The 26,971-nt window shown below is 53.3% G+C and overlaps 1 protein-coding gene across 12 annotated transcripts in view; it reads left to right on the top strand.

Annotated features, from left to right (window-relative positions):
- DAB2IP (DAB2 interacting protein) overlaps nucleotides 1-26,971 on the top strand; it is a 219,482-nt gene that overhangs the window by 68,390 nt on the left and 124,121 nt on the right. For 5 of the 12 annotated variants that reach the window (XM_033237577.1, XM_033237573.1, XM_033237575.1 and 2 more), the window contains exon 1: nucleotides 17,952-18,257. The exons of 5 other annotated variants lie outside the window; for them this stretch is intronic. In XM_033237577.1, coding sequence (XP_033093468.1) covers nucleotides 18,134-18,257 — 124 coding nt within the window. In that variant the 5' untranslated portion in view covers nucleotides 17,952-18,133. Of the gene's footprint in view, nucleotides 1-17,950; nucleotides 18,258-26,971 lie in introns of those variants that run through there. 2 more of the 12 variants (XM_033237576.1, XM_033237585.1) reach the window with 1 other exon arrangement.

The following is a 26,971-nucleotide window of genomic DNA, read 5'->3' as shown; positions in this document are numbered from 1 at the left end:
CTGGGGCTGCTGCTCCCTTCCTCAACACCCTCAGCCTCTTGGAGTCCTATTCAAAGGCTTGGCCCAGATGCCACCTCCTCTGTGAAGCTTTCCTTGATTTCTCCCTGCCCTGTCAGTCAAAATTAGTTGCTTCCTCCCTTGTGCTTCCTCTGCCTTGGGCCCTTGAGAGTCTCTGTGGAAGCCTATGTGTCCCACCAGACTGTCAGCTATCTGAGGACAGGGACTGTGTCAGAGCCCTCTTAGGACACAGAGGGACACAGTTCTTGAAGGGTTCTCCAGGGATCATACCATGGCTTGCATTGGTTTTCACATGCTAACTCCTATGCACCCCGGGGTGGAAGCTGAATGGCCTGGCTTCCCAGTGACAATGTGGGAATCCTGTGCTTTTAAGACAGGAGTAGGGCCAGAAAGAGGAGAGGTGGAGGAGGCAGAGGCCCCAGCCGACCACAGCGGACCCTCCCTTTACTCTGTTGGTTCTGACATTTCACAAGTCTTCATTTTTTTCTGAATCTGCTCAAAGTCCTTCAATCCTGCAGGTCTTTGGAGCAGGGTGAAATGGCCACCCCCAGTGTACACAGGAGCCCCACCCTGAGCCAATGTGGCCCCAGGCGTCCCCTTGTGCCTAGAAAGCAGCCTCACTCCAGCACAAGCCTGGGCAGGTGCAGCCTCGGTGCGCAGTTTGGAAGGGGTGATGCGCAGGTCTGAGAATGGGTGGGCAGTGGGGATGGAGTTCACTGTCAGCGCCAAAGAGGAAGCGGGGAGGCCCTCGTGGGAGTGTGGAAGAGGAACACCTTTCTCTGGGGAGAGCAATTCCAGGAGATGTAACTGGGTAGCCTACCCAGACCCCCGTCCTTGGTGGTCCAGCCTCTAAAGGAAGCAGATGGTGGCAATAGGAGAAGGCAGTGAACTGCTCCATCGGTCCTGCAAGTGCCCCAGCCACTACCTGTGGCTAGGCTGGGAGGAAGCTGCTCTTCTACTCCCACCCTCACCCCATGGGCTTGGCTGCTCCCTGCTGACTTGTGACTGTGTACCCCTAGCCCCCTCAGCCAGAACAGCCAACACCAGGCAGGTTTGATGCCTGATGCCATGGGGCCCTGTGTGTCAGTGCAGCCCACCCAGCCTCAGACCTGCATATGTGTGTGTGTGCACGCGTGTATGTGTGTGTGTGTGAAGGGGAAGCTTGGCAGAGGGTGACTATGGCGTGGACGGGGCTGGAGAGGCCAGGCCTCTGTGTGACCGGTCAGTGCCTCAGGAGGTCAGCAGGTGGAGAAAGAGAGCCATGTGTGGGGTCAAGGAGACCCTGGGGCCGTTCAGTGGACAGCACCAATTCAGTGCCTAAAAATAACCTCGGACTTCATACAGCACTTCGAAAATTTCCAGGCTCTTTCAGACCCCCCTGAACTCATTTCAGTCTCCAACATCCTGTGAGGAAGTTAATTCCATCCTTATTTTACCACCAGGAGCACCAAGTTCTAGAGTAAATCTGTGAAGGGCTCACAGTTAGCTAGTGGTAGAGCTGAAACTGGAGCCCTGGTCTCTCTGGCTGTAGGTTCAGGGCCACCTCCTATGGACCTACTGTGTGCTTAGCCCCGTGCAGGGGCCTGGGCATGGAAATGGAGTGAAGGAGGCACTGGCTTTGCTGCCAACATGGCCTGTCTGCAGGGAAGAAGGCCACCTGAGAGAGAGAGGTTAGGATGCACCAGGGCAATCACAGGAAGGAGGCGCACTGAGATGGGAGCGAGGCCGTGGGTAGTAAAGGATATCCAGAGCTAGAGAGGGTGGGGCTTGAGGGTGGAGGCCATTCAAACACAAAGCACGCTGGGTGAATACAAGACAGTGGTGAGCAGGCTTAGGCCCAGCCCCGCGCAGAGCCTTAAAGATGCAGCCGTGGGCACCCCCTGTAGGGCCTGGCAGGCAGTCTACCCAGGAGAGTCACATTTGAGGGACCCTGCTGTGGAGGACCTTCCCAAGGGACAGTCTCCTGTTCAGAGGTCTTTTTTTGAGGGATCATGGGGAGATGGAGTCTTGCTCTGTCCCCCCAGGCTGGAGTGCAGTCTTGCGATCTTGGCTCACTGCAACCTCTGCCTCCCAGGTTTAAGTGATTCTTGTGTCTCAGCCTCCTGAGTAGCTGGGACTACAGGTATGTGCCACCGTGCCCAGCTAATTTTTTGTATTTTTTTTTTTTTAGTAGAGACGGGGTTTCACCATGTTGCCCAGGCTGGTTTCGAGCTCCTGAGCTCAGGCAATCCACCTGCCTCGGCCTCCCAAAGTGCTAGGATTACAGGCGTGAGCCACAGTGCCCAGCCTCAGATGTCTTTTGAGGGTGGAACCAGGGCTGCACTGAAGAGGTCACCCCCCCACCCCTGGCCCTGTCACTCTCCATCCTCTTCCTCCTGGCCAGACCTCCTGCTCTGGCCTGCTTTTATTCTCCTTTTAGCATAAGATGGCAAAGTGACTGAGAAGAAGGAAACAATCAAAGGAAGAGAAGTGGTTGCCACGGAAACTATAAAGTGGAAGCAGAAACTTTCAGGAGCAGGAGGGAGGAGGGAAGCAGACCTGGTGGCTGGGTGGGAGGAGAGGCGGGAGGCCTGGCCTGGGCTAGCCTGGAATGCCCCTACACCCAGTCCTTGCCGCCCTCCCCAGCTGAGCAACGCTGGGACCTGTGCTCTCGGGAGCAGGAGGGCCGTCTTGTTTCTCCCCAGCCTGGGCAGGAGGTGGCTGGTACCACCTCCTGAGTAAGGTAAGAGTGAGGTAAGCAGCTTGGCCTGTGGGTACGTGGGGCTGAGGAGGAGCCCTCGTCTTCTGCCCAGATCCCCACATGGTTCTGAGCTGCCAGTCCCATGTCTGTCTGGAGGAGTCTTTGCATGTCTTTACACCATGTCTTGATTCCTCTGTTCTAACAAGCCAAAATGACATGGCGCAGGACTGGGCAGTTTACCAGGCAGCTTCCTGAGTGCAGTCTCATTCAAGTCTTGTGACAGTTCTGGGAGGATAGTATTCAGATTCTACAGAGTAGGGAGTTTGGACCCAGAAAGATTAGGGAACTTGCCCTAGGTCACAGAACTGAGAACCCCCAGGGGTAGGATTTATGCCCTGGACTGTCAGATCCTAAAGCCTTGAGCTCTCCTTTCCTTCTAGACACTTTGTTTTGTAATGCAGGGCTCTGCATGAAGCTATGAGTTCTCTGTAACCTCCTGCCCCTTCTCCCTTCTCATGCTTCATTCCAGTAAGACTTTCCCCCAGGGAGCTGCTCTTTGCTTCCTGGAGGAGCCTAGGGAAATTTGTTGTCTCTGAGGCTTAATTTCCCCATCTGTAAAATGGGCATAATAGCACCTTTTCTCTCTGAAGGCTTTTGTGAGGATGCAATGAGACGATTCAAGTCAAGCACTGGGTGCAGTGCCTGGCACAGAGGATACCCTTGAACTCTCTGCTGGCTGCATCTGAACCTAGCATGCACCCGTGGAATGTGCAGGGCTGGGGCAACCTCCATATATTTCAGAGAAGCTACTTCGTCTGTGAAACGGTTCCAATGGGTTCCTGCGTTGCTCGGGGAATTGGAAAGGTAGATTGAGATCATGGCTGTGGAGTAAACCACCGAGTCTAGTAGGGGAAGAAGCAGGGTCTCTCCTGCTCTAAAACAGGGCACTAGAGCTCCAGTGGACGTTGAGACGTCTCACTCAGCCAATGGTCTCTCTGTTGGAGGAAGGGAGGGGAGAGGGATTGGGACCCTGCCCAGTTAGCCCCTGAGTAGGAGGCTCAGACCTGCTGAAGGTTTGGTTCTGAAATGAGCCCTTGGAATTCCACGTTGCCTGCCCCCGAATTGCAGCCAAGCCTTAGATTTCTCCTGGGAGAGGCCCAGCGAGCCAAATATATTATTAAATGGCAGAGAGGCTGAGCGCTGCATGTGAAAGATAATAGGGGAATTTATTTGATGGGCTATAAATCACAGAATGAGAAGCCCTGCAACCTGTGGGGAGGAAAATTAAGAAGTCCTGAGCAGTGACTTGTTTGGGGTGGGGGCGGAAGGCATTTGACCGTGTTTTGCTGTGAGCCTGGCAGGTTCACGATGCACGAGGCCCAGGGGTCCGAGGGGCTCTGATGTGCACACTTCCTATGTACTCAACGGTGACACCCCCCCCCATTGGCAGCTGCTGTGTGACAGTGCCAAGCTGGGCACTGGGTTATGACCCTCAGGGAGAGCAGTGTGCCAGGAGAGACAGATGTGAGATGAATCATCAAAAAATATGCAGTCGGCCCTCCGAATCTACGGGTTCTGCATCTGTGGATTCAACCAACCGAGGATTGAAGATAGAAAAAAATTGCATCTGTACTGGACATGTAGAGACTCTTTCGTGTCATCATTACCTAAACAATACAATGATCTCCATAGCATTTACGTTGTATTAGTTATAAGTAATCTAGAGATGATTTAAAATATACAGGAGGGTATGCATATGCTATATTTTAATGTCAGGGACTTGGATTTTGGTATCTGATTGGATTTTGGTATCCTGGATCCAATACCCCTGGGATACTGAGGGAGGCCTGTATGGCATTGCATAAAGCAGTGGACTCCCTGGAGGAAAGGTGCATGGAGTTCAGGGAGAGTGTTGCAGGAGGGCTGTGGAGGAGGCGGTGAATTGGGAGAGGGGAGTGGTGGTTTTTCTGGAAAGGAAGAGTGAATGGGAGTCAGCCAGGTGGCTCAAGAGAGCTGTGGCAGGGGAGATGAGCCAGAAAGAGTGGCCAAAGGCCAGTAGGGCCAGGGCGGCCAGGGCAGGGGCTGTGTTTCAGATTTCACTCTGGCTGTTTTATGGAGAACCACACTGAAGAGGCAGCGGAGGATTTGGGGGGACAGTTTGGGGGGATGGAGGTCCCCAAAGGTAGCAATGGCGATGCCCTGGTTCTGGGAGATGTCAGGGAAGGTGATGAGGTGGACAGCCTCAAGCTGGAATTTGGAGCTCAAAAGAGCCCATTTCACAGAGCAGGCTCCGAGTCTACAAAGTCAGCCCATGTCCTGTATCCTAGGAGATGGGAATCATGGGAGCTAAGACACAAACGAAAGAAGCAGTGGAGGGCTGGGGTCCAGGGTGACTGGGGAAGGGATAGGAGTAGGGTGTGGTAAGAGGGGAGATAGGAGTAGGGCTGGGGCCATATCCACTGACCACTACTCTAGGCTAGGACTAGAGTCAAGGCTGTGTGGGATTGAATCCTGTCTCTGCCGCTAATCAACTCTTGTGCCTGTAAAATGGGAGAGTAACAGGATTCACTGCTTTGGGTCATTAGAAGGACTCACTGAATTGACACTGTCTGACAAAGGGGAAACATTGAATTGGGATTAATAAGTATGCACTGAGTGACCTTGGGCAACTCTCCCCTCTCTGAGCTTTGCTTTCTCCTAGCAGGTCTCCACAAACCCTTCAGGCCAAAGTCCTCTAATCTCCCTGTGCTAGCAGTGTGCAGCTCCCGAGGGTGGTCAGAGCACAGCAGCAAGCTAGCTGTATTGCCTCAGATGGGACCGTGTCCCTCTCTGCCCTGTAAGGGGATACCATGCCTATCAGAGCTGTAAGGGGATATTTTAATCAGCCCAGGACCTGCTGAGGTCAGAGGACACAGGGACCAGGACAAAGGGTGCCAGTCACGGCTGCTGCCTGGCCCTAGATGACCTGCTGGGCCCCAGAATCCAGACCACATGGGGAGCCTGCAGAGGGAGGTGGAAGCTAGGGGCTTCACTGTGGGTCAGGGACTGTGCAAACTGGGTGTTCTCCATTTTGGGCCTCAGTTTGCCCATCTGTACCATGAGGTTTATAACCCCTCCCTGCCTGCAGGACATGGGGTGCTGAAAAAAAGGAACAGGCTGCAGTTTGGACAAAGCAGATTTAGATCTTTATTGGGGGCTGTGGTCTCAAAGCCTGAGAGAGAGCAACAGGTGGGCGAGTGAGGCTCGGTGCGGCCCACAGATGACCTGCTTTGGAATCACCTGTGGGCCCACTGCCCGCTGATGAAAAATGCAGACTCCTGGGCTGTTCCCCAGACTGGCTAACCTAGACTCTGCCGGGTAGGCCCAAGTGTCTGCACTTTGACCCACATCCCAGGGGACTGAAGCGTCTTAAAGTCCGAGATCTGAAGTTCTGGGCATCCCCTTCTTTGTACCAGGAGAACAGGGGCCCAGAAGGCATGGGGTAGGCTGGCCCAAGTTGCCTAGGAGACTGGAACCCTATGCCATGCCACTCAGGGGTCCACCCTGGGCATAACCCCAGGATCCCTGGGAGTCCTGGGTGATGCCTGGGGCAAGGGGGACTTTATCCTAGGGCTCCATAGCCCAGCAGGGGGCAGTGCGGATCAGCACCTGCTGAGGGCTCTCCGCTGCTGTGTGGGCCTGGGCTGGGCAGCCGGGATCTACAAAGAGCCCACCGTTGGGGAGAGGCAGGTATGGGCTTGGGTGGGAAGGCGGGCCTGTTCGTGCATGGGAGCCTGTGTCGGGGGGCGACAATGAGAGAGGGAGCACCAGGAGGACACAAGAAATGCGACGTCAGAGAAAGCAGGCCCAGAACATTGGGAAACTTCCTTACGGCTTCCCAGGGGCAGAGGCTGCAGGGGAAGAGGACAGAGCCTCTGTCACTCAGGCTGCCTCCCCAGGACTCTCAGTGGGATTGGGGTGAATTCAGGCCTCCCCGCCTCCCCCACACCATATCCTCTGGGCTTTTAAATGAGGATCAGTCAGAGGTTGGCCCCTCCCCAAGTCCAGCATCAGAGTCAGGAGGGACTAGGGGTTGGGCTGCAGGCTAAACTCCAACCCCAACTCCCCAACTGGCCCTTCCTTACTTTGCCTGCTACAGTTTCCTCAGTTGCTGGGAACCTGTGGGCAGGCCTACGGTGTGGGGTGGGGCCAGTCCTGAGCTTCTTGATCTCTGACTTGAGAGTGGCCTGACCACTAGATCTCTTGAGGCCTTCTGCAGTTCCCAGTTGTGGGAAGGCAGCTTCACTTTCATACTTTCTCAGGGCAATGGCGGGCTGGTTTGGTAGTGAGCTCCCTGTCACCAAAGGTATGCCAGACAAGACTAGGTGAATTTTGCTTCCTCTTAAGCCTTTGGTGACAGGCTAAAGGGTGGGTCCTGGGCCATCCCCTCTTCATACTCCATCTGTCTATGTTAATCATTAATTGCCAAGAGAGCTCCTCCTGGGATGGGGTGAGTCCCTAGCTACGGGGGATGCTGATTTCCAGGATGACATTGAACTTGTTTTTCTTGGCCCCAAACTTTCTGCTACTTCCTGTTTGAGCAGGTGCAGAAATTATAGGGGCCCAACCCTTCCTCGTTTCCCTGGTAGAATTTCTAGACAAAATGCTCTTCCCAGGATGGGGGCAGGACTGTTCTCACTCCCAAGGGGATGTGAGGAATGAGGATGGCAGAAGCACCATGTAATTCCCACCTACATGGCCTTAGGATGCCAGCTATGGGCTAGGTGGGATCCTCAGGAAGGGCCAGTAAATGTGAGAACCATGGCTCCGGCAGTGCTTGCCTCTCCTCTAACAGCAGCTGTGGCTCCCATTTATGTTCCAGACTGGACACAGAGGCTCTGAGTGTCAATACCCAATGGCCTTGAACACCTACCCAGGCCAACCCCATTTTGTAGGAGGGAAGGCTGGGGCTGTGAGCCAGAGGAGCCTTGTTCAAAGGCACATAGCAAAGTGAAGGCATTTATTCATCCATTCATTTAGTCACCGAGTGCAAACTCTGTGCCAGCTCCTTCACGGTCAGGATTTGTACCCTGGCCTCCTGACCATTATCAGCTGCCACTCAAAAATAAACTTTCCAGCCTGCCATCCATGTGTCACACCAGGCTCCAAGAGGTAGATCAGTTGTTCCTGGTCCCACAGCCAGCCTGCCTGCCTTCCTGCCTGCCTGCCTGCCTTCCTTCCTTCCTTCCTTCCTTCCTTCCTTCCTTCCTTCCTTCCTTCCTTCCTCTCTCTCTCTTTCTTTCTTTCTTTTTTTTTTTTTTTTGACAGGGTCTTCCTTTGATGCCCATGCTGGAGTAGAGTGACACAATCATAGCTCACTGTAGCCTCAACCTTCCTGGCTCAAGCAATCCCCTCACCTCAGCCTCCCGAGTAACTGGGACTACAGGCACACACCACCATGCCTGGCTAATTTTTTAAATTATTATTATTGAGACAGTCTCACTCTGTCGCCCAGGCTGGAGGGCAGTGGTGCAATCTCAGCTCACTGCAACCTCTGCTTCCCGGGCTCAAGCAATTCTCGTGCCTCAGCTTCCAGATGGGATTTCACCATTGCTAGCCAGGCTGGTCTTGAACTCCCGACCTCAGGTGATCCACCTGCCTCGGCCTCCCAAAGTGCTGCAATTATAGGCGTGATCCACCGCACCTGGCTTTTTTTTTTTTTTGTACAGACAGGGTCTCACTATGTTGCCAGGGCTGGTCTCAAACTCCTGGGCTCAAGTGATCTTCCTCTCTTGGCTTTCCAAAGTGCTGGAACCACAGCTTATTTTCTTAAAAAAAAAAAAAAAAAAAACAGATCAGGAACTTTGAGCCCAGCTCCCTTCATTCACCTCGTTCATCACACATTTATTGAGTGCTATTCTATGCACTGGGCATATGGCTGTGAACTGGACTCACAGGGATCCTGTCCTCATTAAAGTTTGGGGAGACAAATTAATGAACATCTGAATACACAGATTAGATAGTTTCAGGAAGTGATAAGTGGAAGAAAATAAAACAGGGCCATGGGATATCATGGAGAGACTGGGGCAAAGGCAATTGAGATAAGATGTCTAGGGAAGGTCTCTGAGGGTGTGACATTTGAGCTGAAGCCTGAATGACAGGAAGGGGCTGCCCATCTGAAGATCTAGGGTTTGTGGGAATGAGGTAGCAGGAACCAGAGATGCAAAGGCCCTAAGGAGGGACCATGTTTGGCACATTCAGAGATTGAAAAGGTATCAAGCTGAGTCCAGAACTATCTTAGCCAGTGGCTCCCTAAGAAAACCACTAGAAAGCTCTTTTAAGAATACAGATTCCTTGGTCCTACCCATCAAAATCTGGATTCAGGAATGCTGGGAGGGGCACCCTGGAATCTGTTTCTGAATGCTCCCAATGTAGTTAATGGCATCCAGTCCAGCCCCACACCTATGAGCCTGCCGTAAGGAGCCAGACCCTTCTTTCATGGTTGCAGAGGGAGGATCAGAGAGGCACTGTGACTTATTCAAGGTTGCACAGCCACACAGTGACAAATCTAAGCCTCAAGCCCAGATCTCCCACCAGAGTTCTGTCCTTACCACATCTCTTCTTCCCTTCTGGAGAAGCTGCCTGGGCCTCACCCCAACTTGGATCTATCTCCCTGTCTCTTCTCCCTGATCTCACCCCTCACATAGCCTGCTCCCCAGTCCCCACTGTATCCTCTGCTCCAGCCTCACCATTCTACCCACTGTCTCCAGTACATGCTTTGCTCATTTCCATCTCTGGGGCTTTTCTCATGCTGTCTCTCCCTCCAAGAATATACTCTTCTGCTCTCTACCCAGTCAACTCCTACTCAGTCGTCTAGCTCCATGCCAGTGTCTCCTCCTCCAGGCAGTCTTCCAGGACTTCTCCCTCTTCCAGATTCTCTCAGTGCTGACTCCAGGTCAGATAGGCTCAGCCACTTTTTTCGAATGTTGCCATCATCTCTCCCAATGTTGCTAAGAGCCTGCTCTGGACTGGGAGCTATACTGATCAGCTCTGGACTGTCCTCTCAACGAATCCACAAATTAGTGAGAAAAGAAATAGCCAAGGCTAGGCATGGTGGCTCAAACCTATAATCCCAGTGCTTTGGGACAATAAGGTGGGAGAATCACTTAAGGCCAGGAGTTCAAGACCAGTCTCAGCATCATGGCAAGACCCTGTATCTACCAAAAAGTTAAAAAATTAGCCAGGCATGGTGGCGCACACATGCCTGTAGTCCTAGCTGCTCGGTAGGCTGAGACAGGAGGGTCACATGAGCCCAAGCACTTGAGGTTGCAGTGAGCTATAATTCCACCACTGCATTTCAGCCTGGGCAACAGAGAGAGGCCTTGTCAAAAAAAAGAAAAAAAAAAAAAAAAAGAGGAAGCAAAGAAGGAAGGATGGAGAAAGGAGGGAAGGAAGGAAAGAGAAAGAAGTAAAGAAAGAAAAGAAAGGAAAGAAAGGCTGGGCGCAGTGGCTCTCACCTGTAATCCCAGCACTTTGGGAGGCTGAGGTAGGTGGATCACCTGAAGTCAGGCGTTCTAGACCAGTCTGGCCAACATGGCGAAACCCTGTCTCTACAAAAATTAGCCAGGTAGGCCGGGCGCGGTGGCTCAAGCCTGTAATCCCAGCACTTTGGGAGGCCGAGACGGGCGGATCACGAGGTCAGGAGATCGAGACCATCCTGGCTAACACAGTGAAACCCCGTCTCTACTAAAAAAAAAAATACAAAAAACTAGCCGGGCGAGGTGGCGGGCGCCTGTAGTCCCAGCTACTTGGGAGGCTGAGGCAGGAGAATGGCGTAAACCCGGGAGGCAGAGCTTGCAGTGAGCAGAGATCGGGCCACTGCACTCCAGCCTGGGCGACAGAGCAAGACTCTGTCTCAACCAAAAAAAAAAAAAATTAGCCAGGCATGGTGGCATATGCCTGTAATCGCAGTTACTCAGGAGGCTGAGACAGGAGAATTGTTCGAACCTGGGAGGCGGAGGTTGCAGTGAACCATGATCGCGCCATTGCACTTCAGCCTGGGCAACAAGAGCAAGACTGTCTCCAAAAAAAAAAAAAAAAAAAAAAGAGAAAAGAAGAGAGCCAGGAGGGGAAGCTGCTTGTCAGTTTATACACAAGGCTTTGATCCACTATATTATTTGACTCTTCCACAACCTCACAAAACATTTGTATACCCCTTTACACCTTAGGAAATGGAGGCACAGAGAGGTGAGGCACTGATATGGGGTCACACAGCGAAGAGGGCAAGGCTCATCACTCCAAATGCCCCACCTGGATGGGGGCTTCCTAAGAGCTGACTACGGGGCCCATTCAGCTGTCCTCCTCTGTGGGCTCTGCAGGAGTTGAGTAAGGCCCTCCCCTGGAACCTAGGCCAGTGCCAGCTACGAAATGGTTCACAGATGACCAGGCAGGCCTGCTTGAGAAGGGAGGGGACTCACTGACCTCACACTGGGACCATATGCCACCCCCTCTGGTTCCCCAGTGGGTGCGGAGCTGTCTGGGCCCATACTGAAGAGGGAGGAGGAAGCCCAGAGACCTGGAACCTCAGCCCCAGGCCTGGGCCAGGGAGAAAGGAGGGAGTGTGGGCCTCACTGGGGCCCGAGGCCCACCTGGAGCTTGGCAGCGTTTCTGGGTCAGGGCAGGGAGAGGAAGTACACAGAGAGAGTGGCTCCAGGCTTGGCCATCTGGGCTGAAATGCTGGCTGCTAGGGTTGGGGTGAGGAAAGAGGGCTGGGGCTGGGGCCTGGAGAGTGGATTAGTCTCCCCTGGGCCACAGGATTGGAGCCCTCAACTTCAGGGCAGCCAGTGTGGAGTGGAAGCCCAGGGCTCCTGTGGGCAGAAGGCAGCAGGCATTCTGGGAGAGGTGGTCTTGGCGGCTGTATTTAGGTTCCAAGGTGGAGCCCACCCTAATCCCCAGCCCCATGTGTGACCCTGGGTGAGTCACTCCTTCCCTTGGCCTCACTTTCCCATCTTCAGGGAGAGATACTGCTCCACCCTGACTGCTCTGTGCTGGGGTGAGAGAGTCAGCCAGACCCTCGTTGGTTGCAGAGTTGATGCCAGATCCTGGCTTGCCATGGGTTAGGGAGGGTCCTCTGGGCAAGCAGCTGATTTTGAGGGCCTCAGCTTCCCCAGTTCATCAGTTTCTCTCAAGATTCCTTCTACCTCAGACATTCCGGGGCTTTATGACAGGCTGCCGACATGTACGAGGGAGATGTGCGTGTCCTCTTCTCTGGGCTTCCGGAGGACTGGAGGGGACCTGTAGGTGGCGGTTTGGGGAATGGGGAGATTTTTAGATCCTGATGGAATATCTGGAGGTGAGCTGAGCAGAGCTGTCTCATCTCCATTTAACACGTGGAAACCTGAGACCCAGAGATATCACATGGTGACCCCCTCTTAGAGCCCTGGCCTCTCCCGAGGGCTCTGCCCTCGGCCCAGCCCTGGGTGACTTGATTGGAAAAGCACTCACACTCCCTGAGGCTCTGTCTGTGTGTGTTCAGATGTCCACGCTTGACTGGTCCCCAACTTCCGCCTGTGTTGAGAGGGGCAGAGCCATCCAAGCCTGGGGTCATCTTGTCCCTGACTGCACCGTTTTCTGCAAAGGATGTCGTGTCATTAAATATATCGGTGGCCTTTGTGAGAAAGTCTAGGGGGGCAGTGGCAGCGGTGGTCGCCTGGCCAGCCTGGAGTGCTTTAGCGTGACCTCATGGGGCTTGTCTATGCTTTTCCTCGAATGGGGTGACCTGGCCCCAGTCTCCCCCTTCTTCCTAGTGAAGATCCTGCTCCTAGCCTTATTCCTGGATGAACAGTGGATGCAGGAAGTCGTCATTGCCTGCCAGACAGGCCACCTCCTGGGGCAGAGGCCATGACCTTAACCATGAGTGTCCCCTGTTCCCCCACCCCCACCCCTGCCCAGAGCTCCAGAGACTGAAAGGTTGACACTGTCCTTGGAGGCGGATGTGTGCAGGACTGCCTGGCTGGGGACTTCACCGGTCACCACCACCCACCCTTGTCCCAACAGGAAACCTGACAGCTCTGAGCCTTCCAGACACCCATTGTGTGGGGACTGGTGTGGGCTCCGATGCTTCCCCTGTCAGGACTCCTGTCGCCCCTAGCCTCCTCCTGTCCCTTGACAAAGCTAGCTGTTAAAGAAAGTTCCAGACTGTTTCCACTCCCCTGTCTCTGCATTCCGTACTGCTCAACCTTATGATCTTTGCTCCTTTCAGCCCCCTGGGTTCAAATCTTGCCTCCTAGTGCAAGCCCTGTGACTTTAGGGAACTCACCTACCCTCGTTCTGCCTCTTGACATTTCTTTTGGAGAAAGAAATAACCATCTGCTTCTTAGGATTATTCTGAAATTAAATGAGATGATGTGGGTAAAATGCTAAGAACAGGACCTGGGACATAGTGCACGCTAGATGCAGTTCAGCTACCATGATTAGGATTAAACCTAAACTCTACCCTCAAACCTCTCGAGGTCAAACTTGTAACCCTCCTCTGTTAAGAAGTCTTGGGTTTCTGTAGTGCCCCACGCATGACCATCTCTCTTCTCCTGGGGGAGGCTGGTGTTTGAAGACAACTGGTTGTGGTTGCTGTTATCATCCCCCCTGTACAGAATGGCCTGTCGATGAAGGCTGTGCTCTTCTGTTTTATGCTCAGCTGCAGAAATGGGTGATCTGTCTTAAGACTGGAGGAAAAACTATGCTTTATGGGCAGTTTAAGGCTTTTCAAAGGTAATTTTGGCAATACTCTTTTTTAAAATTTTTTAATCTTTTCTCATTGACTTCAACCCTGACACCCCAGAGGGATTCAAGACTGCCTTGGGCTAGCCTCCCTCCCCTGCATTTGGTGACCCTGCTGACCCTGCTGACCCAACCCTGGCCTGGCCCATGATGTACCTGGACTTTCAGCCCAGCCCTGATGCCACCCACTGCTGCTTTTCCAGCAGGGATGCTGATGGTTTTCTGCCCAGAGGGGAATTTTTTGGGTCCATCCCTCCCTGGTCATCACAAGTAGCCTCCTGTGTCCCCATTATTCAAACTGACTAGTGGGGTATACCAGGAGCTGGGGGTGGGTATCTGTCCTTGGAGTCAGAGTAGACTTTTTAAAGGAGGGGGTGCTTCAATTTTGCAATTGCAAAAATGTGGAACCAACTCAAATGCCCATCAATCAATGAGTGGATAAAGAAACTGCGATATATATATTATATATATGAAATATATATTATATATATGAAATATATATAAAAATATATAAAATATATATGAAATATATATACACACACATATACATACAGATTAAGCTTTCCAGCCCTGCTGATGTGAGAGCCTCAGTACCTATAGGGTACTGAGTGAGGGTGATTTGGGGGCTGTAGCCCTGTTCCCCCTAAAGAAGCACATGGGAGAGGTGGGAGCTGGGCCTATCCAGGAGCCTCTCTGGAGGTGGCAGAATAAGACCAGACCTTTATTTATTCCATCATATATATATACACACATACATATATATGTCTGTGTATATATATATGTATGTGTATATATATATATGATGGAATACTACTCTGCCATAAAAAGGAATGAATTAATGGCATTCCCCGCAACCTGGATGAGAATTGGAGAATATTATTCTAAGTGAAGTAACTCAGGAAAGGAACACCAAACATTGTATATTCTCACTCATAAGTGGGAGCTAAGTTATGAGGATGCAAAGGCAGAAAAATGACACAGTGGACTTTGGGAACTTGGGGAATGGGTGGAAAGGGGGTGAAGGATAAAAGACTACAAACTGGGTTTAGTGTATACTGCTTGGGATATGGGTGCACCAAAATCTCACAAATCACCACTAAAGAACTTACTCATGTAACCAAATACCAACTGTTCCCCAAAAACCTATGCAAATAAAAAATTTAAAATATAAAAATAAAAATAAAGGAGGGGATGCTTGAGCTGGGTCCTGAAGGGTAAGCAGGAATTCACCAGGTGGGTGCAGAGGGAAGAGCTTTGTGGCAGCCGTCCAGGTCCCACCAACAGGGCGAAGACTGGTGGTAGGAAACAGTGTTTGGAGGATGACCAAGGGCTCTGGAATGGGTTGGGGTACAAGCAGGAGATGATCGCTTTGCGGCACAGCTGGGTCTCTGAGAGTTTGCCTGGGGAGGCTTTTGAGGGGAGGGTGAAGGTGCTGTTGGTGGGGTTGAGTCAGATCTGATTTAGCCAGCCCCAGTACCCATGCCCCTACTCACTAAACACGCATGTTTCCAGGCCCCATCCAGACCCACTGAACTGAGTGTCTCGAGGGAAACCTAGAAATATGCCTGTTCACTGAGCGAGGGTGATTTGGGGGCTGCAGCCCTGTCCCCCCTAAAGCAGTACATGGGAGAGGTGGGAGCTGGGCCTATTCAGGAGCCCCTCTGGAGTAGGAGAATAAGACCAGACAGACATTTAGCCCTGTAGGTACTAAGGCTCTCACATCGGCAGGGCTGGAAAGCCCGATCTATTGGTCTGTCACAGGAAGCAGTGGTAGTAATGGTGGTGATGGGCACTGGAAGTGGGCTTCTCCTGATCAGAGGGAGGAAACCACAGGGGCGCTGGTGGGAGGTGGGAGCAGCAGATGGGGGGCTAGTTCCCCAGCAAGATTGATTCCAGGTCCCTTGCTGAGCTGTGCAGGGAGCAGCCTTTATCTGCTCTGGTCCTGGGCCAGGAGGAGGGCCACGGAGCTTGGGCCCTTTCTCTTCTAGCTCCGGCCCTGCCCCCTTCCCACTCAGTACCCGGTGGGTACCTGCCCCAGGCCCATGGAGATGCTCGGCTGGGCTGGTTGGCGATGCCCATTCCCGTCCCAAGGGCAGAAATGCACAAGCTTCCTCCATTTCACTAGCTGACCCTCCTTCCTCCACAAGGCAGATGGATTGGGGGTCCATAGCTTCTCCCTGTAGGTAGGGAAACTAAGGCACAGAGAAGAACACAGAAAAGCTGAAGCGGGGAGACCATGCCAGACCTTTGGAGCCCAACTGTGTTTACAGATGAGGTCCTGAGTTCCAAGTCACTGCTCCCTCTCCCCTCCACACATACTCCTCAGACATCCTGTTGAGGGCCCAGGCCAAGACCACTTGCCCACACCACTGATAACAGTGAGTTGACTGTGAGCCTCCCGTCCGCTCCAGGGGGGACTAGTACCTGGCTGATCAGAGGGTTCCTGCTTTGGGAAACAAAATGGGCCAGATGAACTTAGGCCCTGGGAGCAGCAGCATTGCCCTGGCCCTAAGCAGGACTTCCTGGGTGGGAGTCCCTCACCCCCAGAACCTGTGGACCTGGCTGTGGAGGTTAGTCACCCCTGGAAGTGCCAAAGTGTGGACAGGTGGCGCTCGGAGCCCCACCTGTGTGAGGAGGCGCTGAACTGGGTTCTGGCGGTTTGGCCAGAGGAGGATGCATACTAAGAAGGTCCCCAGCTTGCCTGGGGACTGAGTGACTGCGTGTGGGCTCTGTCCAGGAGCTTCTTTTCAAAGACATTTCTGCACCATGTCTGCTGTGGAAAGGAGATAGGGCAATGCCTCCAAGCTTGTCCAACCTGCAACCTCTACAGGCTGCATGTGGCCCAAGATGGCATTCAATGCTGCCCAACATAAATTCATAAATGTTCTTAAAACATTATGAGGTGTTTTTTGTTTGTTTGTTTGTTTTTATCATCAGCTGTGGTTAGTGTGAGTGTATTTTATGTGTGGCCTGACAATTCTTCTTCCAATGTGGCCCAGGGAAGCCAAAAGATTGGGCACCCCTGGCCTAACCTGAAGGGGAGGCTAAGGGTGTCCTCTTGGGCACCCTGGTTTTCCATCTTCCCCATGGGATTGGAAGAGGGGACCAGGGCAACTGGACTTCTCAGACTGGAGTAACACCCCTCCTGCCCCTCCCCGTCCCCCTCCCCCCCCTCTGTCAGGGAAGGCGCCTGGCTTCCAGCTGTGAGACGGGCTCCTTCGGACTAGGGGCCCTCCCCGCTAGGGGCCCTCCCCGCTGGCTGAGAGGGCTAGGGAGGGGGCTTCCTCTGTGACGTGCAAAACCCGGCCTGGATTTCTGCCCAGACGGCCCGGTGCCCTCCAGGGACCCACTTTTCTCCCACTGTTCTGGAAGAAGACCCCCAAGATGGCCTCAGGCACCTGCGGTGACTCACACCCACCCCCCACCCCTAAGTTTGAATGTTGAGAGCCCCAGGCTGAGACCACTTGCCTCTGCCACTTTCCATGTGGCTGAGGCAAGACCTCCTTGCCAAGGCCTCGGTTTCCCCCTCTGTACTTCAAAGGATGCAGCTCAGGCAGGTGTCTTAATAAGTTAAATGACGAATGTTGCTAAAGGGATAAGGGGCGGGGAGAGAGAGAGATCACTGTGGGCCATGGTCAGGGAAGGATGAAGGAACTGGGCCCTGAAAGGGTGGACTTTGATCAGGTGGAGAAAATAGCCAAGAAGGCAGTCCCTGCTGGCAGCACAGCAAAGAGAAGTGAGAATTAGGGAGAGCGGAGGTGAGGCTGGAGGGGACTTTGGTTGGGGCAAGATTATTTGGGTCCAAATAACAAGGAAGGATGTTTAGACGTATTGCCATTGTGCTCTGGGGAGCCATGGAAGGTTCTTGAGCTGAGGAGTGACTTGGAGAAAGCTTTTCAGCCAATGCAATAGAGGGAGTTGGCACCTTTCCTTATGCCTCCCTGAGTTTCTGGTCCCAACAGTAGGGTAGGGATTATTCTGCCCCGCCTTCAGTGCTTTGAGTGCTTGAAACACACACCATAATTTTAATTATATAAAAATGACATGTGTATCAGACGGGACAACCTTTAAAATGTAAAGAAGAGGCAAGTATCCTGCATCACAGGGAAGTCTTTCAACCTGGCTGGGCGCGGGCCTGCGGAGCAGTCAGGGTCCTTTCTCAGCCCAGCGAGCCTGGGGCAGGAACGCACACTAATTGAAGGTGACGGTCCCCAAGCGTGCATCCTGCCCTGGGCTCCGGAGGGCGCACAAGCAGGTGTGCACCGTCTACCCGCGCTGGCGAGATTGGGTGCCTGGTGTGCCCTCAGGTCGACGGTCGAACCCTCGGGCGCGGGGGTAGGAGCCAGGACCCTCGGGGGGACCCATCTAGGGTCCCGGGGAAACTCCGGGCCGCCTCGTCCCGCTGACTCCAGGCCGGGATTTCTCCCGCACTGACTTTCCGGGCCGGTGCCAGCCCGGCCTCCTGGTCCCCAGCCCCCGCCGCGGGGCCGGCTGCTCTGGGAGCGGGAGTGGGCAGTAGGCGGAGGAGGAGTTTGAGCGACTTTGTGGGGCAGCCTGGGCCTTGGCGGCCGCTCGGGCGAGCGCAGGAGAACGCAGGGGCGCCCGCCGGGCGGTCCGGAGCGGCCGATGGGGCCCGTGTGAGCGCGCCCAGGCCCGGCCCGGTGCCCGGCGGGCGGCAGCATGTCCGCGGGCGGCAGCGCCAGGAAGAGCACCGGGAGGTCCTCCTACTACTACCGGCTGCTGAGGCGGCCCCGGTTGCAGCGACAGAGGAGCCGATCCCGCAGCCGGACCCGGCCTGCCAGGGGTAGGCGCCACCCCGACCCCTGACCCCTAGACCCTCCCAAGGCCACTAAGCCACCTGATGCCCTGGGATGCTAGGGACCGGCATCCTCCTTCCAGCCATTTGCCGGGGGTTTTTCTCATCCACCCCTTCCTGAGTGCCAGACCCCCCACTCCCCCAGCTTCTGCCTAGTACTCCTCTCTCCAGGGGAACCCAAGGCTCTAGGGTCTCCTCTTAAGCCACAGGCAGGGAGAGGGGAGCCTGGAATCTTTCTCCGCACCTCAGATCAGACCTCCTACCCCGCTGTGCCTCAGTTGACTCAGCAGCCGAGCAATAAAGTAACCTAGGGTGGATCTTGGCTTTCCCGCACCTTGCCTTCCCAGCCCTGGCCGTGGACTTCTTTCTTCCCTTTCCGGGAACTTAAGGGGCTCCCCACTCTTGGGTGCTGGGACAAGTGGGTGGACCTCAGGGAAGGAACCGGGACCCCTCGAGCGGGTGGGCGCCAACTCCTTTGCAAAGTTTCTCTCCATCAAGCTCATGAGGCAGGACGAGACGGAGGGGGAGGTGCGAGCAGCATTTTCTTTTTCCAGTAACAGGATCCTCGGCTGGAAATGCCTGTGATCGAGGGGGCTGTGTTTGGGCGGGTGGGGGCCAGGACTTCCTTCCCTGGCTGAGTGGGAGGGAGGGAAGCCCCCTGGGAGGAGGAGGCCTTCAAAGGGGCTCTGGGGAGGCTGGAGTCCTGGGCAGAGGTTCGGGCCCACCGAGGGTGCCCGTGGGGTGGAAGGGAGGAGAAAGACGGCGCCTTAGCCGAGACCTGGGCCGAGTTGACACCATCAGGTTTTCTTGAAAGTGGGAAGTCGGGCCCTGTGCCAACAAATGCCATGCAGTGGCCACATTCCCACCCTGCAGGCTGCCGATGTGTGACCTGGGCTGAGCTGCCTCTGAACTTTAGTTTTCTTGTCAGTGTGAGGGTAAATGAAGCAGGTAGGCAGTGTTCATTTGCTTCCCCCAGAATGGGGAAGACTTTTCCCACAGTCAGGACTGAGCAGCGATGTGCAGTCCAGGGCTTCCTCAGGAAGTGGTGAGTTCCCCGTGCACAGAAGGGTTCAAGCTGAGGTTAAGGGTATGCACAGGTGTATGCTGGTAATTCAGTCCTCAAGGGTCTCTCAAAGCCTGTGATCCCCCCGCTCTTGCCTTTCCTGAAGTCTTAGTAAGTACAGAATTAACAGTACTAAGCCTTTAGTACTCCCTTGGGGAGGGGGGGAGTACTGAAGACCTGGAGAAAGGGTTTGTCTCAGTGGTTCAGGTTTTGGTTCTTCTATCTCTGTCCTTCAATTTAATTTTGTACTTTCTAAGATCTGGGGAAAGGCTTAATACTATTAATTCTGTACTTACTCCCTCCCCCTGGACTTGGTCTGGGAGACTGGGAATCTGAGCTCAAGCTTTGTGACTTTGGGCAAGTCATTTCTCCCCTTTCTGAGTTTAGTTTTCCTGGTTGTAAAATGGACCTGCCATATGCGGAGGATTCAGTGAAGAAACTGAGAAATGGGAGCTGCGAAAATGCCCAGTACTGTTTAGACCACCCCGGGGCCTCTCCTTCTGCACCCACCTCACGTCACCTCACCCCCTCCGCCCGCCCCCCCTTGCCTCAGAAATGCCCTGCGTGACCTTTCCCTCTTCTCACCTCAGCCCAGTTCCATCCCTGACTGTAACAGGAGTCCCACTCCTGCTCAGCTGACCGGGCAGGGGATAATCAATGTGTCAGGGGCTGTCACCTGAGCCCCAGCTCATACACAGGATCACTGCTTTGTGTCCCAGCCTTAAAGGAGCTCACAGCCTGCAGAGAGTGGGGAGGAGACTGTCTCTGAACAGAAGTTATATCTGGGGAAATCAGGGAGAGCTTCACAGAGGAGGTGACATTTGGATGGGATCTCACAAAATGGATAGGATTTCCCTTGGCAGAGGGCGTCATTGAGTCAGATCTGGGTTCAAGCCTCAGCTGTGCACACAACTATTCTTCAGCCAGTTACCTCTCCAAGCCTCAATGACCTCGTGTTGTCAGTGGGGCTAGCAGTGACAGGGTCATGTGAGGGCCAGAAGACAGTGCCCGGGACTAAGGCTGAAGCTGAGGGTGAGCTACTGTCCTCTCTCTGGACAGAATGAACAGACTGCGCAGTCAGGGAGAAGGAAAACGACTGGGGTGTTGAGGATAGAGTTCCTACTGGGGTTGGGGAGGAGGGTGGATTGGGAAGAGGGTTGGGTGGGTGGGTGGGTGGGGAAGGGCAGGCAACAGTAGTTTGGATTTGATAAAGGGCTTTGAACTTTGGGAAGCCAAGGCAGGAGGAATCCTTGAGCCCATGAGTTCAAGACCAGGCTGGGCAACATAGCAAGACCCTGTCTCAATATTTTTGTTTTTGTTTTTTTTGTTTTTTTTTAAAAAGGCATTGAGTGATAAGGAGTTAGTTAGAGCTGCAGCCAGGGTGTGGGGTGGAGGCTGGAGGCACCCTGTCCTCCTTGGTGGGAGGCAGCTGGGGCAGCCATTGCCCTCTCTCCACTAAAGCCTCAGACACCTGACTCTGCCCCAGAGCCACAACCACCTGCTGAGGGCAGGGCCCCACCCAGGGAGAAACTCAGGCTGAAGGAGCTACCCCGTGGCCTTTGAGCCAGTCCCTTCTGACCTTGAACTTCAGTCTCCCCATCCATCTGGGGGCTTGGTCCCATCGTATGGTAGTATCAGACCTCAGAGGAATGGGTGGTGCCTAGCATCTCAGCCTGGATCAGACTCTTGCCCCCACACCCTTTCTGGCCTCTGGCACTAGTATGGAAGGCAAATGACCAAGAACTCAGGCTGTGTATTTGTTCAGAAACAGAAAAGTGCAAGGAAGAGTTGGTTGCTGCCGGGTTCTGCAGCTGCCAGGTTGGGGGAAGGGAGCAGGGCTTTGTCCCTGGTAGGGCTGTGAGTGAGGGACAGTGTCTGCAGTCTCCCTAGTTTGACCCAATAAGGTGCTTAGGCTCTACCCTTCTCTGGGCTTCCATTTCCCCATCTGAAGAACAGGCAGAGTGAGACCTGCTGTGGTGGGGGGTAGAGCACGAAGCTGGAGGGTAGCTGGAAGTGGGTTAGAAACAGTGACCTTCAGAGGGCGAGGGCCATTTGCCATTTTCCACTGTATCCCTGACTCTACCTGAAGGCTGGGCATGCCCCATGTATTTGGGGGGATCCTGTCCCCAAAAGGGTGTCATAAGCAAGGTGCCTCCCCACCTAGTCACACCAAGAAAAGTTTTGTCTCTGACCCCTGTTTCCCCAGGGCTGCTAGGAGAAACAGAAATTTTCCTGTAGCCCTGGATAAAGTTCTGATCGTTTCATTCAGCCAGCCAGCTCCTCTTAAGCACTTACTATGTGCTGGGCTTCAGCTTGGGTGCGGGGGCACATGGAGATGAATCACATGTGCTCCCAGCCTTCGCCAAGCCCCCAGTCTGTAGGGGAGGCCAGCTTGTTGGGGTACACAAGGGCACAGGGCTCTTTCTAGGAGACAGAGCAGGGGTTAGTGGGAGGCAGGGACTCTATTTCCAGCTCAGCCTCGAACTGGTTGTATGACTGGACACATCATAGGACCTCAGTTTCCCCATCTGTTGAGGGGGGTTAATCCTGCTCTGCTGCCCCTTGGAATGCCTATACCCATAGCCATGAGGGGTTTTGATTATGTTATTCATGTTTTCATCTGAGTTTTTGTAGGGGTCCAGCCACCTGCCAGGCCCTAGTTGGGAGCTGGGGGTTTTGCAGATGTTTTTTTCTTGAGATGGTCAGGTCCTCCTCCGTGCCTGTAGGCAACCCTCTTGCATGCCTTCATATCTTGCCTGCATGGTGGAGGAGGATGGTTTCACACAACTGGTTCCTAACCAAGAGAATAGTTAGGTAAGGACCTGTGTGCCACCATTGGGGGTGGGTAACTTCTTGGGGGACCCTGGCTTTTTTTTTTTGAGATGGAGTTTCACTCTTGTTGCCCAGGCTGGAGTGCAATGGTGCGATCTTGGCTCACCGCAACCTCCACCTCCTGGGTTCAAACGATTCTCCTGCCTCAGCCTCCCGAGTAGCTGGGATTACAGGCATGCGCCACCACGCCTGGCTAATTTTGTATTTTCAGGAGAAATGGGGTTTCTCCATGTTGGTCAGGCTGGTCTTGAACTCCCAGCCTCAGGTGATCCACCTGCCTTGGCCTCCCAAAGTGCTGGAATTTCAGGCATGAGCCATGGCACCTGGCCAGGACCCTGGCTTTGATAAGGTCTGCAAGAGGCCTCTGGGGCAACAGCTTGGACTCCATGAGTTGGGCGAGCCTGAGAATAGCCCTGAGTTGGGGGGGGTTTGTGGTTCCCAGTTTTCAAATGTTCCCTGCAAGGGCCCTAGGCCTAGCTCTCTGCCTCCACCTTGGATGAGACCCGTGAAATCATCATTATGCCCTTTTCTGCCTCGTTTCTTCTTCTTTTTCTGCTGAGACACAATCTCTCATTTGGGGCTTGGCCCTAGCCTTTCCAGTACCTCCTCTTCCTTACATACCTCAAGGATTGGGGAGCTCACTCCCTCTCAGGTCGCGTAATGTGGGTAAAAATGGCTCATTTTTATTAGAGCTCCTGTGTGCTGCATGCCTGCTCTGTGCCTGGCAATGAGCTCAACTCTGAATTTGCCTTGCCTTATGCAGTGTTCAGAACAACACTGTGAGATGGATACTGATATTATCCTCATTTCATAGGTGAGGAAACTGTAGCCCAGAGAATGAAAGCCTTGCTCAAAGCCACACAGCTCAGAAATGGTGGAGACCAGCTCTGCCCACCTCCAGGTCCTCAGATTCACTTTGCGATATCCATGGGCAGGCAGACCTTTCTGAGGTCAGGCCCTGACTTTGAGAAGGCCACCTCCCTTCACAGCTAGTGACTCCACTGGGTGTTCATGGCAATCGTCTGTCACAATCTTGGTCAAAGCTTGGGAAGGAGGCAGGGGAGGGCCCCGTTGGCATCTGGTTGCCTCCTCCACCTGCCTGGGATAGCTCAGGTGGGACCTCCCTGGCCTGCCCCTGCCTCCTGGATCCTGCTGTCACTCATGTCCTGCCAACCATGCCCTTTTCTAGGGCATGTGACAGGTCTCAGGGCCTCAGCCATGTTTCTCCACCAAAGCCCTTAGTGCTGAGGGTTCAGAGTCCCCTGGTGTGAGTTCCCTGGAGTCTGGCAGACAGCTGAGGCCTAATCCCCAGAACTTTCTAGGTCCTTGAAGGAGGCCACAGGCCCCAGTGAATCTGCTGGAATGTCAGCCTCTTGCCTTTGTCCTTCCTGACCCACCCTCATCACCTTTAATAATCAGGAAGAGAACAGCTCCCTTTCAGCAAGCTGAATGTGTGCCTGGCCCCATGCCAAGAGCTTCCCCTGATAACCTCATGTCTCATCTCAGCTCTCTAGTCCTCCTAGCAGGTAGGGGTTATTGTTGTTACGTTCCTTTGCCAGGTGAGGAAACCAAGCTCTGGGTGTGATATTTCCCCTGCATTTTCCTCTCAGGGTGGTGAAATAACTGGTTTGAACCCAGGCCACTGGACTCAAAAGCTCATGCCTCAGAAGCCCCAGGGCTCCCTCTAACTTTCTCGGTTGCTGCAACTCAGAGAGGGCTGGAATGGACCCAGGTCATGCTCCTCATCTCAGTGGTTCAGGTTTCAGTTCTTCTATCTCTGTCCTTCTATTTAATTCCATACTTACTAAGCCCTGGGGGTAGAGGGAGGGGCTTGGAGCCTATTTGCCCAGCTGCTGAATGGGGAGGTTGGAGAGATGGGTACTTGTGGTTCCAGTACCAGGAGCCAACTGTTCCCCTTGACAACTGGGGAAACTGAGGCCCACAGAGCCAAGACCTCTTGCCCGTGGTTACCTAAAGACGTTCATGAGAAATCCAGATCTGGAGCTCAGATCCCTTTGTATCCTGTTTTGGTGTTGGCATAGTTGGTTGCTTTCCCTAAGATGAGCCCAGATATGGAAACTGAAGTGCCCGGGCTCCTCACTGGGTGTTCTTGGGGGAGAGAATGGCGATTCAACTCCCGTGTACTGTTGAACTTGACACACACACGTTCACCTACCAGGCTGCATACGTGTTTTGCTTTAGAAATGACATGAAGCCTTGTGACTATTTTAAAGAGAAAGGCAATGGCTGTGATATTTCCCCTGCACCTCCCTCTCGGGGCCACTTGGTTAAATGTCAGGAAAGGGAGAGTATTTCCTGGTCAGGAACATTCAGAGCTTGCTGGGAGCTGAAGTTTTGTTTTCCATTAAGTAGGTATTTGGGGAGTCTATTTCCCTCCGCCTCCTCTGCTGTTTCCCGGGAAGGTTGCGCTTGGCAGTTGCAGGGAGGAGGGGTTTGAGGATGAGCAGCCGAGATGCCCATGTATCGCGTGCCCGCTCTAGGAGTGGCGGGGTGGCTATTTTTAGCCATCCCGATTCAGTAGAGGCATTTCAGCGTTTGTTCAATATTTAATTATCCATCTGAAATTGGCCCATGTGGCCTTCAGTTTGGAAGCAGCTCTCTGTGCTGTGATTTCCCAGTTGCATAAATAAGGAAGCAAGGGGAATCTCAATAGCCCTCCAAATAATAATAATGAAAAAAAGGTAGACTCAGTACTCAGCAAAGACAGGCTTGGTTCATCGGTCTAGACAGACCACCTGTACGTTAGCAGAGAAGTGCCACCGAGGACGCCCATCACGCCCTTGGAAATGCGGCAGTGCTCAGTCTCCGAATCTCAGATCCACAACTGCCTGGGTTTTATTGGGGATGGGTTTTCCTCCCTTCGCCAGGTTCCTGTGTTGACTTTGCCAGCTGCTGGGTACCTGAGAGGTGGTTTGGGGATTTTGCTTTTGGAAGTCTTGTTAGCTTTTATTTCTCTCTTCTCTTCTCTGTGACAGATAGGAGAGTACTGTCCGCATCTGGGCTATGCTGTTTCTTTTTCCTTGGCCTTTGGAGGCGATGTGCCGACATAGCTGTGAAATGAACAAGGCAGAGCACAGGGAGGGAGATGTGGGAGCCATGAGGCTCTTCCTCCCTCGCCCAAGCCCCTGGCTGATGAGGGAGAGAAGGGAGAAGAGGAGAGAGTGGGGCCCAAGGGTGCTGGGCAGTTGGAGATAACTCCTTCCTGGTTGGCATGGGGATTTATAGACTTTGGTTTGAAGATTGGAAACCGATAAATTGGTAATCTGGAATAAGCTTGGTTTTCTATCCATGTATACCTCTATTCTGGGGACGCAGAGTTTGGCCTGGGAGTGTGTACAGAGTCCTGACTAGGTCATAAATGCTGTGTGACTGCAGACAAGTCACTGAACATCTCTGGGATCAGAAGCACGTGTAACAGATAGATATGACACAGCATAGGATGTCATTATAGGCTGGAAGAATTGTCATTATTAGCTGTTCACCCAAAGTCTGAGGGGTTGCTTGCAAATCAGTTAGGGCTGATCTAGAAAGAAAACGTGATGCCAGTGGGGATTGGACCCACCTTGGTGGTTTCTCGGCATCCCTCCCCTGAAAGGCTGCCATGGGTCTCACTGGTACTTGTTCAGAGCAGCAGAGCTTTAGCGCGCCACCTAGTATGTGCAACCTGTGTGCCAGGGGCTGCCATGGCAGATATAGCCAGCCCCCGCCCTCGGGAGCTCAGAGGCCAAGGGGAAGGTAGTCTTAGCATAAGGTTAGCAGATGGTGTGACTGGAAAGGTAGGCAGGGCCTTGAGTGATGAGCAAAGAGGGGAGAATAGCCCCTGGCAGGTCACTGGGAATCAAAGGAAGGACTTTGAAAATAGCAGGAATGATAACAGTGATCTCCATGTCTTGAGCACTTACACAGTGCCAGGGGTTCTCCTAAGTCCTTTACATGCATCCTGCCTTAAATCGTCATTCTCCCAGGTAGCGTTATCAACTCCATTTTGTAGATGAGAAAACTGAGGCTCAGATTGATTAAGTGACTTGCTCAGCATCACCCAGCTACTGAGTGACAGAGTCCAGGATGTTTAACCCTCACTATACTTACCAGAGCTGTGATTTAGGAAAAGAACTCTTAGCAACCCACAAGCTAGACTGGTATGGTGCAGGGAGAAGAAAGTGGGAAGAGGGAGCAGGGAGGCCAGTCCGCTTCCTGGGGAGTCTTGAAGGAGGCCAGCAGGTGCAGGATGGGGAAGGCAGAGGGCTGGTGGAGAGGAGCTGGGAAGTTTGGAAGGGCTGACACAAGAGAGAGGCTGCCACCATCCGAGGGCCAGTGCTGGCCTCCTGCCATGATCTCTCCCTGGCCTGCGGTAAAATGAGGACTGTAAGGGCATTACAGCGAGTTTCCCATAACATCCATTTCACTTCAGTAACCCATTTTGGTGCCTCTTTTTTATTCTGAGATGATGGTCTTTGGATTCTTTGAAGTTAGAACATTCCTTTTATGTAATGCATAAATGTCTAGTATGCACCATACTAAATTGTGTTCATTTTTTAAAAACATCTGTATTTGGCAAGAAAAGAAGTCAGTGGTTCTATGTGGCCCACCCTCGTATTATGCTACTTCATAGGTTTTATTTATAAACATTGAACTAGTTCCTGGAATTGCCACAGGATGGTAGGCTGACGCCCACAAAGGAGAAGTCCAGGGGTTGTCCTTACAGCGAGAGGAGTGGGAGATGGTGGTGAGATAAAGCCCTTGGAAAGGTGTGAAGAAGGGGGAGGATGAGGGTCAGTGAGGGCTG

Source organism: Trachypithecus francoisi, unplaced genomic scaffold (assembly GCF_009764315.1).
Source record: "Trachypithecus francoisi isolate TF-2019V2 unplaced genomic scaffold, Tfra_2.0 Lachesis_group16, whole genome shotgun sequence".
NCBI classification, from domain to species: Eukaryota; Metazoa; Chordata; class Mammalia; order Primates; family Cercopithecidae; genus Trachypithecus; species Trachypithecus francoisi.
This window is presented reverse-complemented; position numbering and strand designations above follow the sequence as displayed.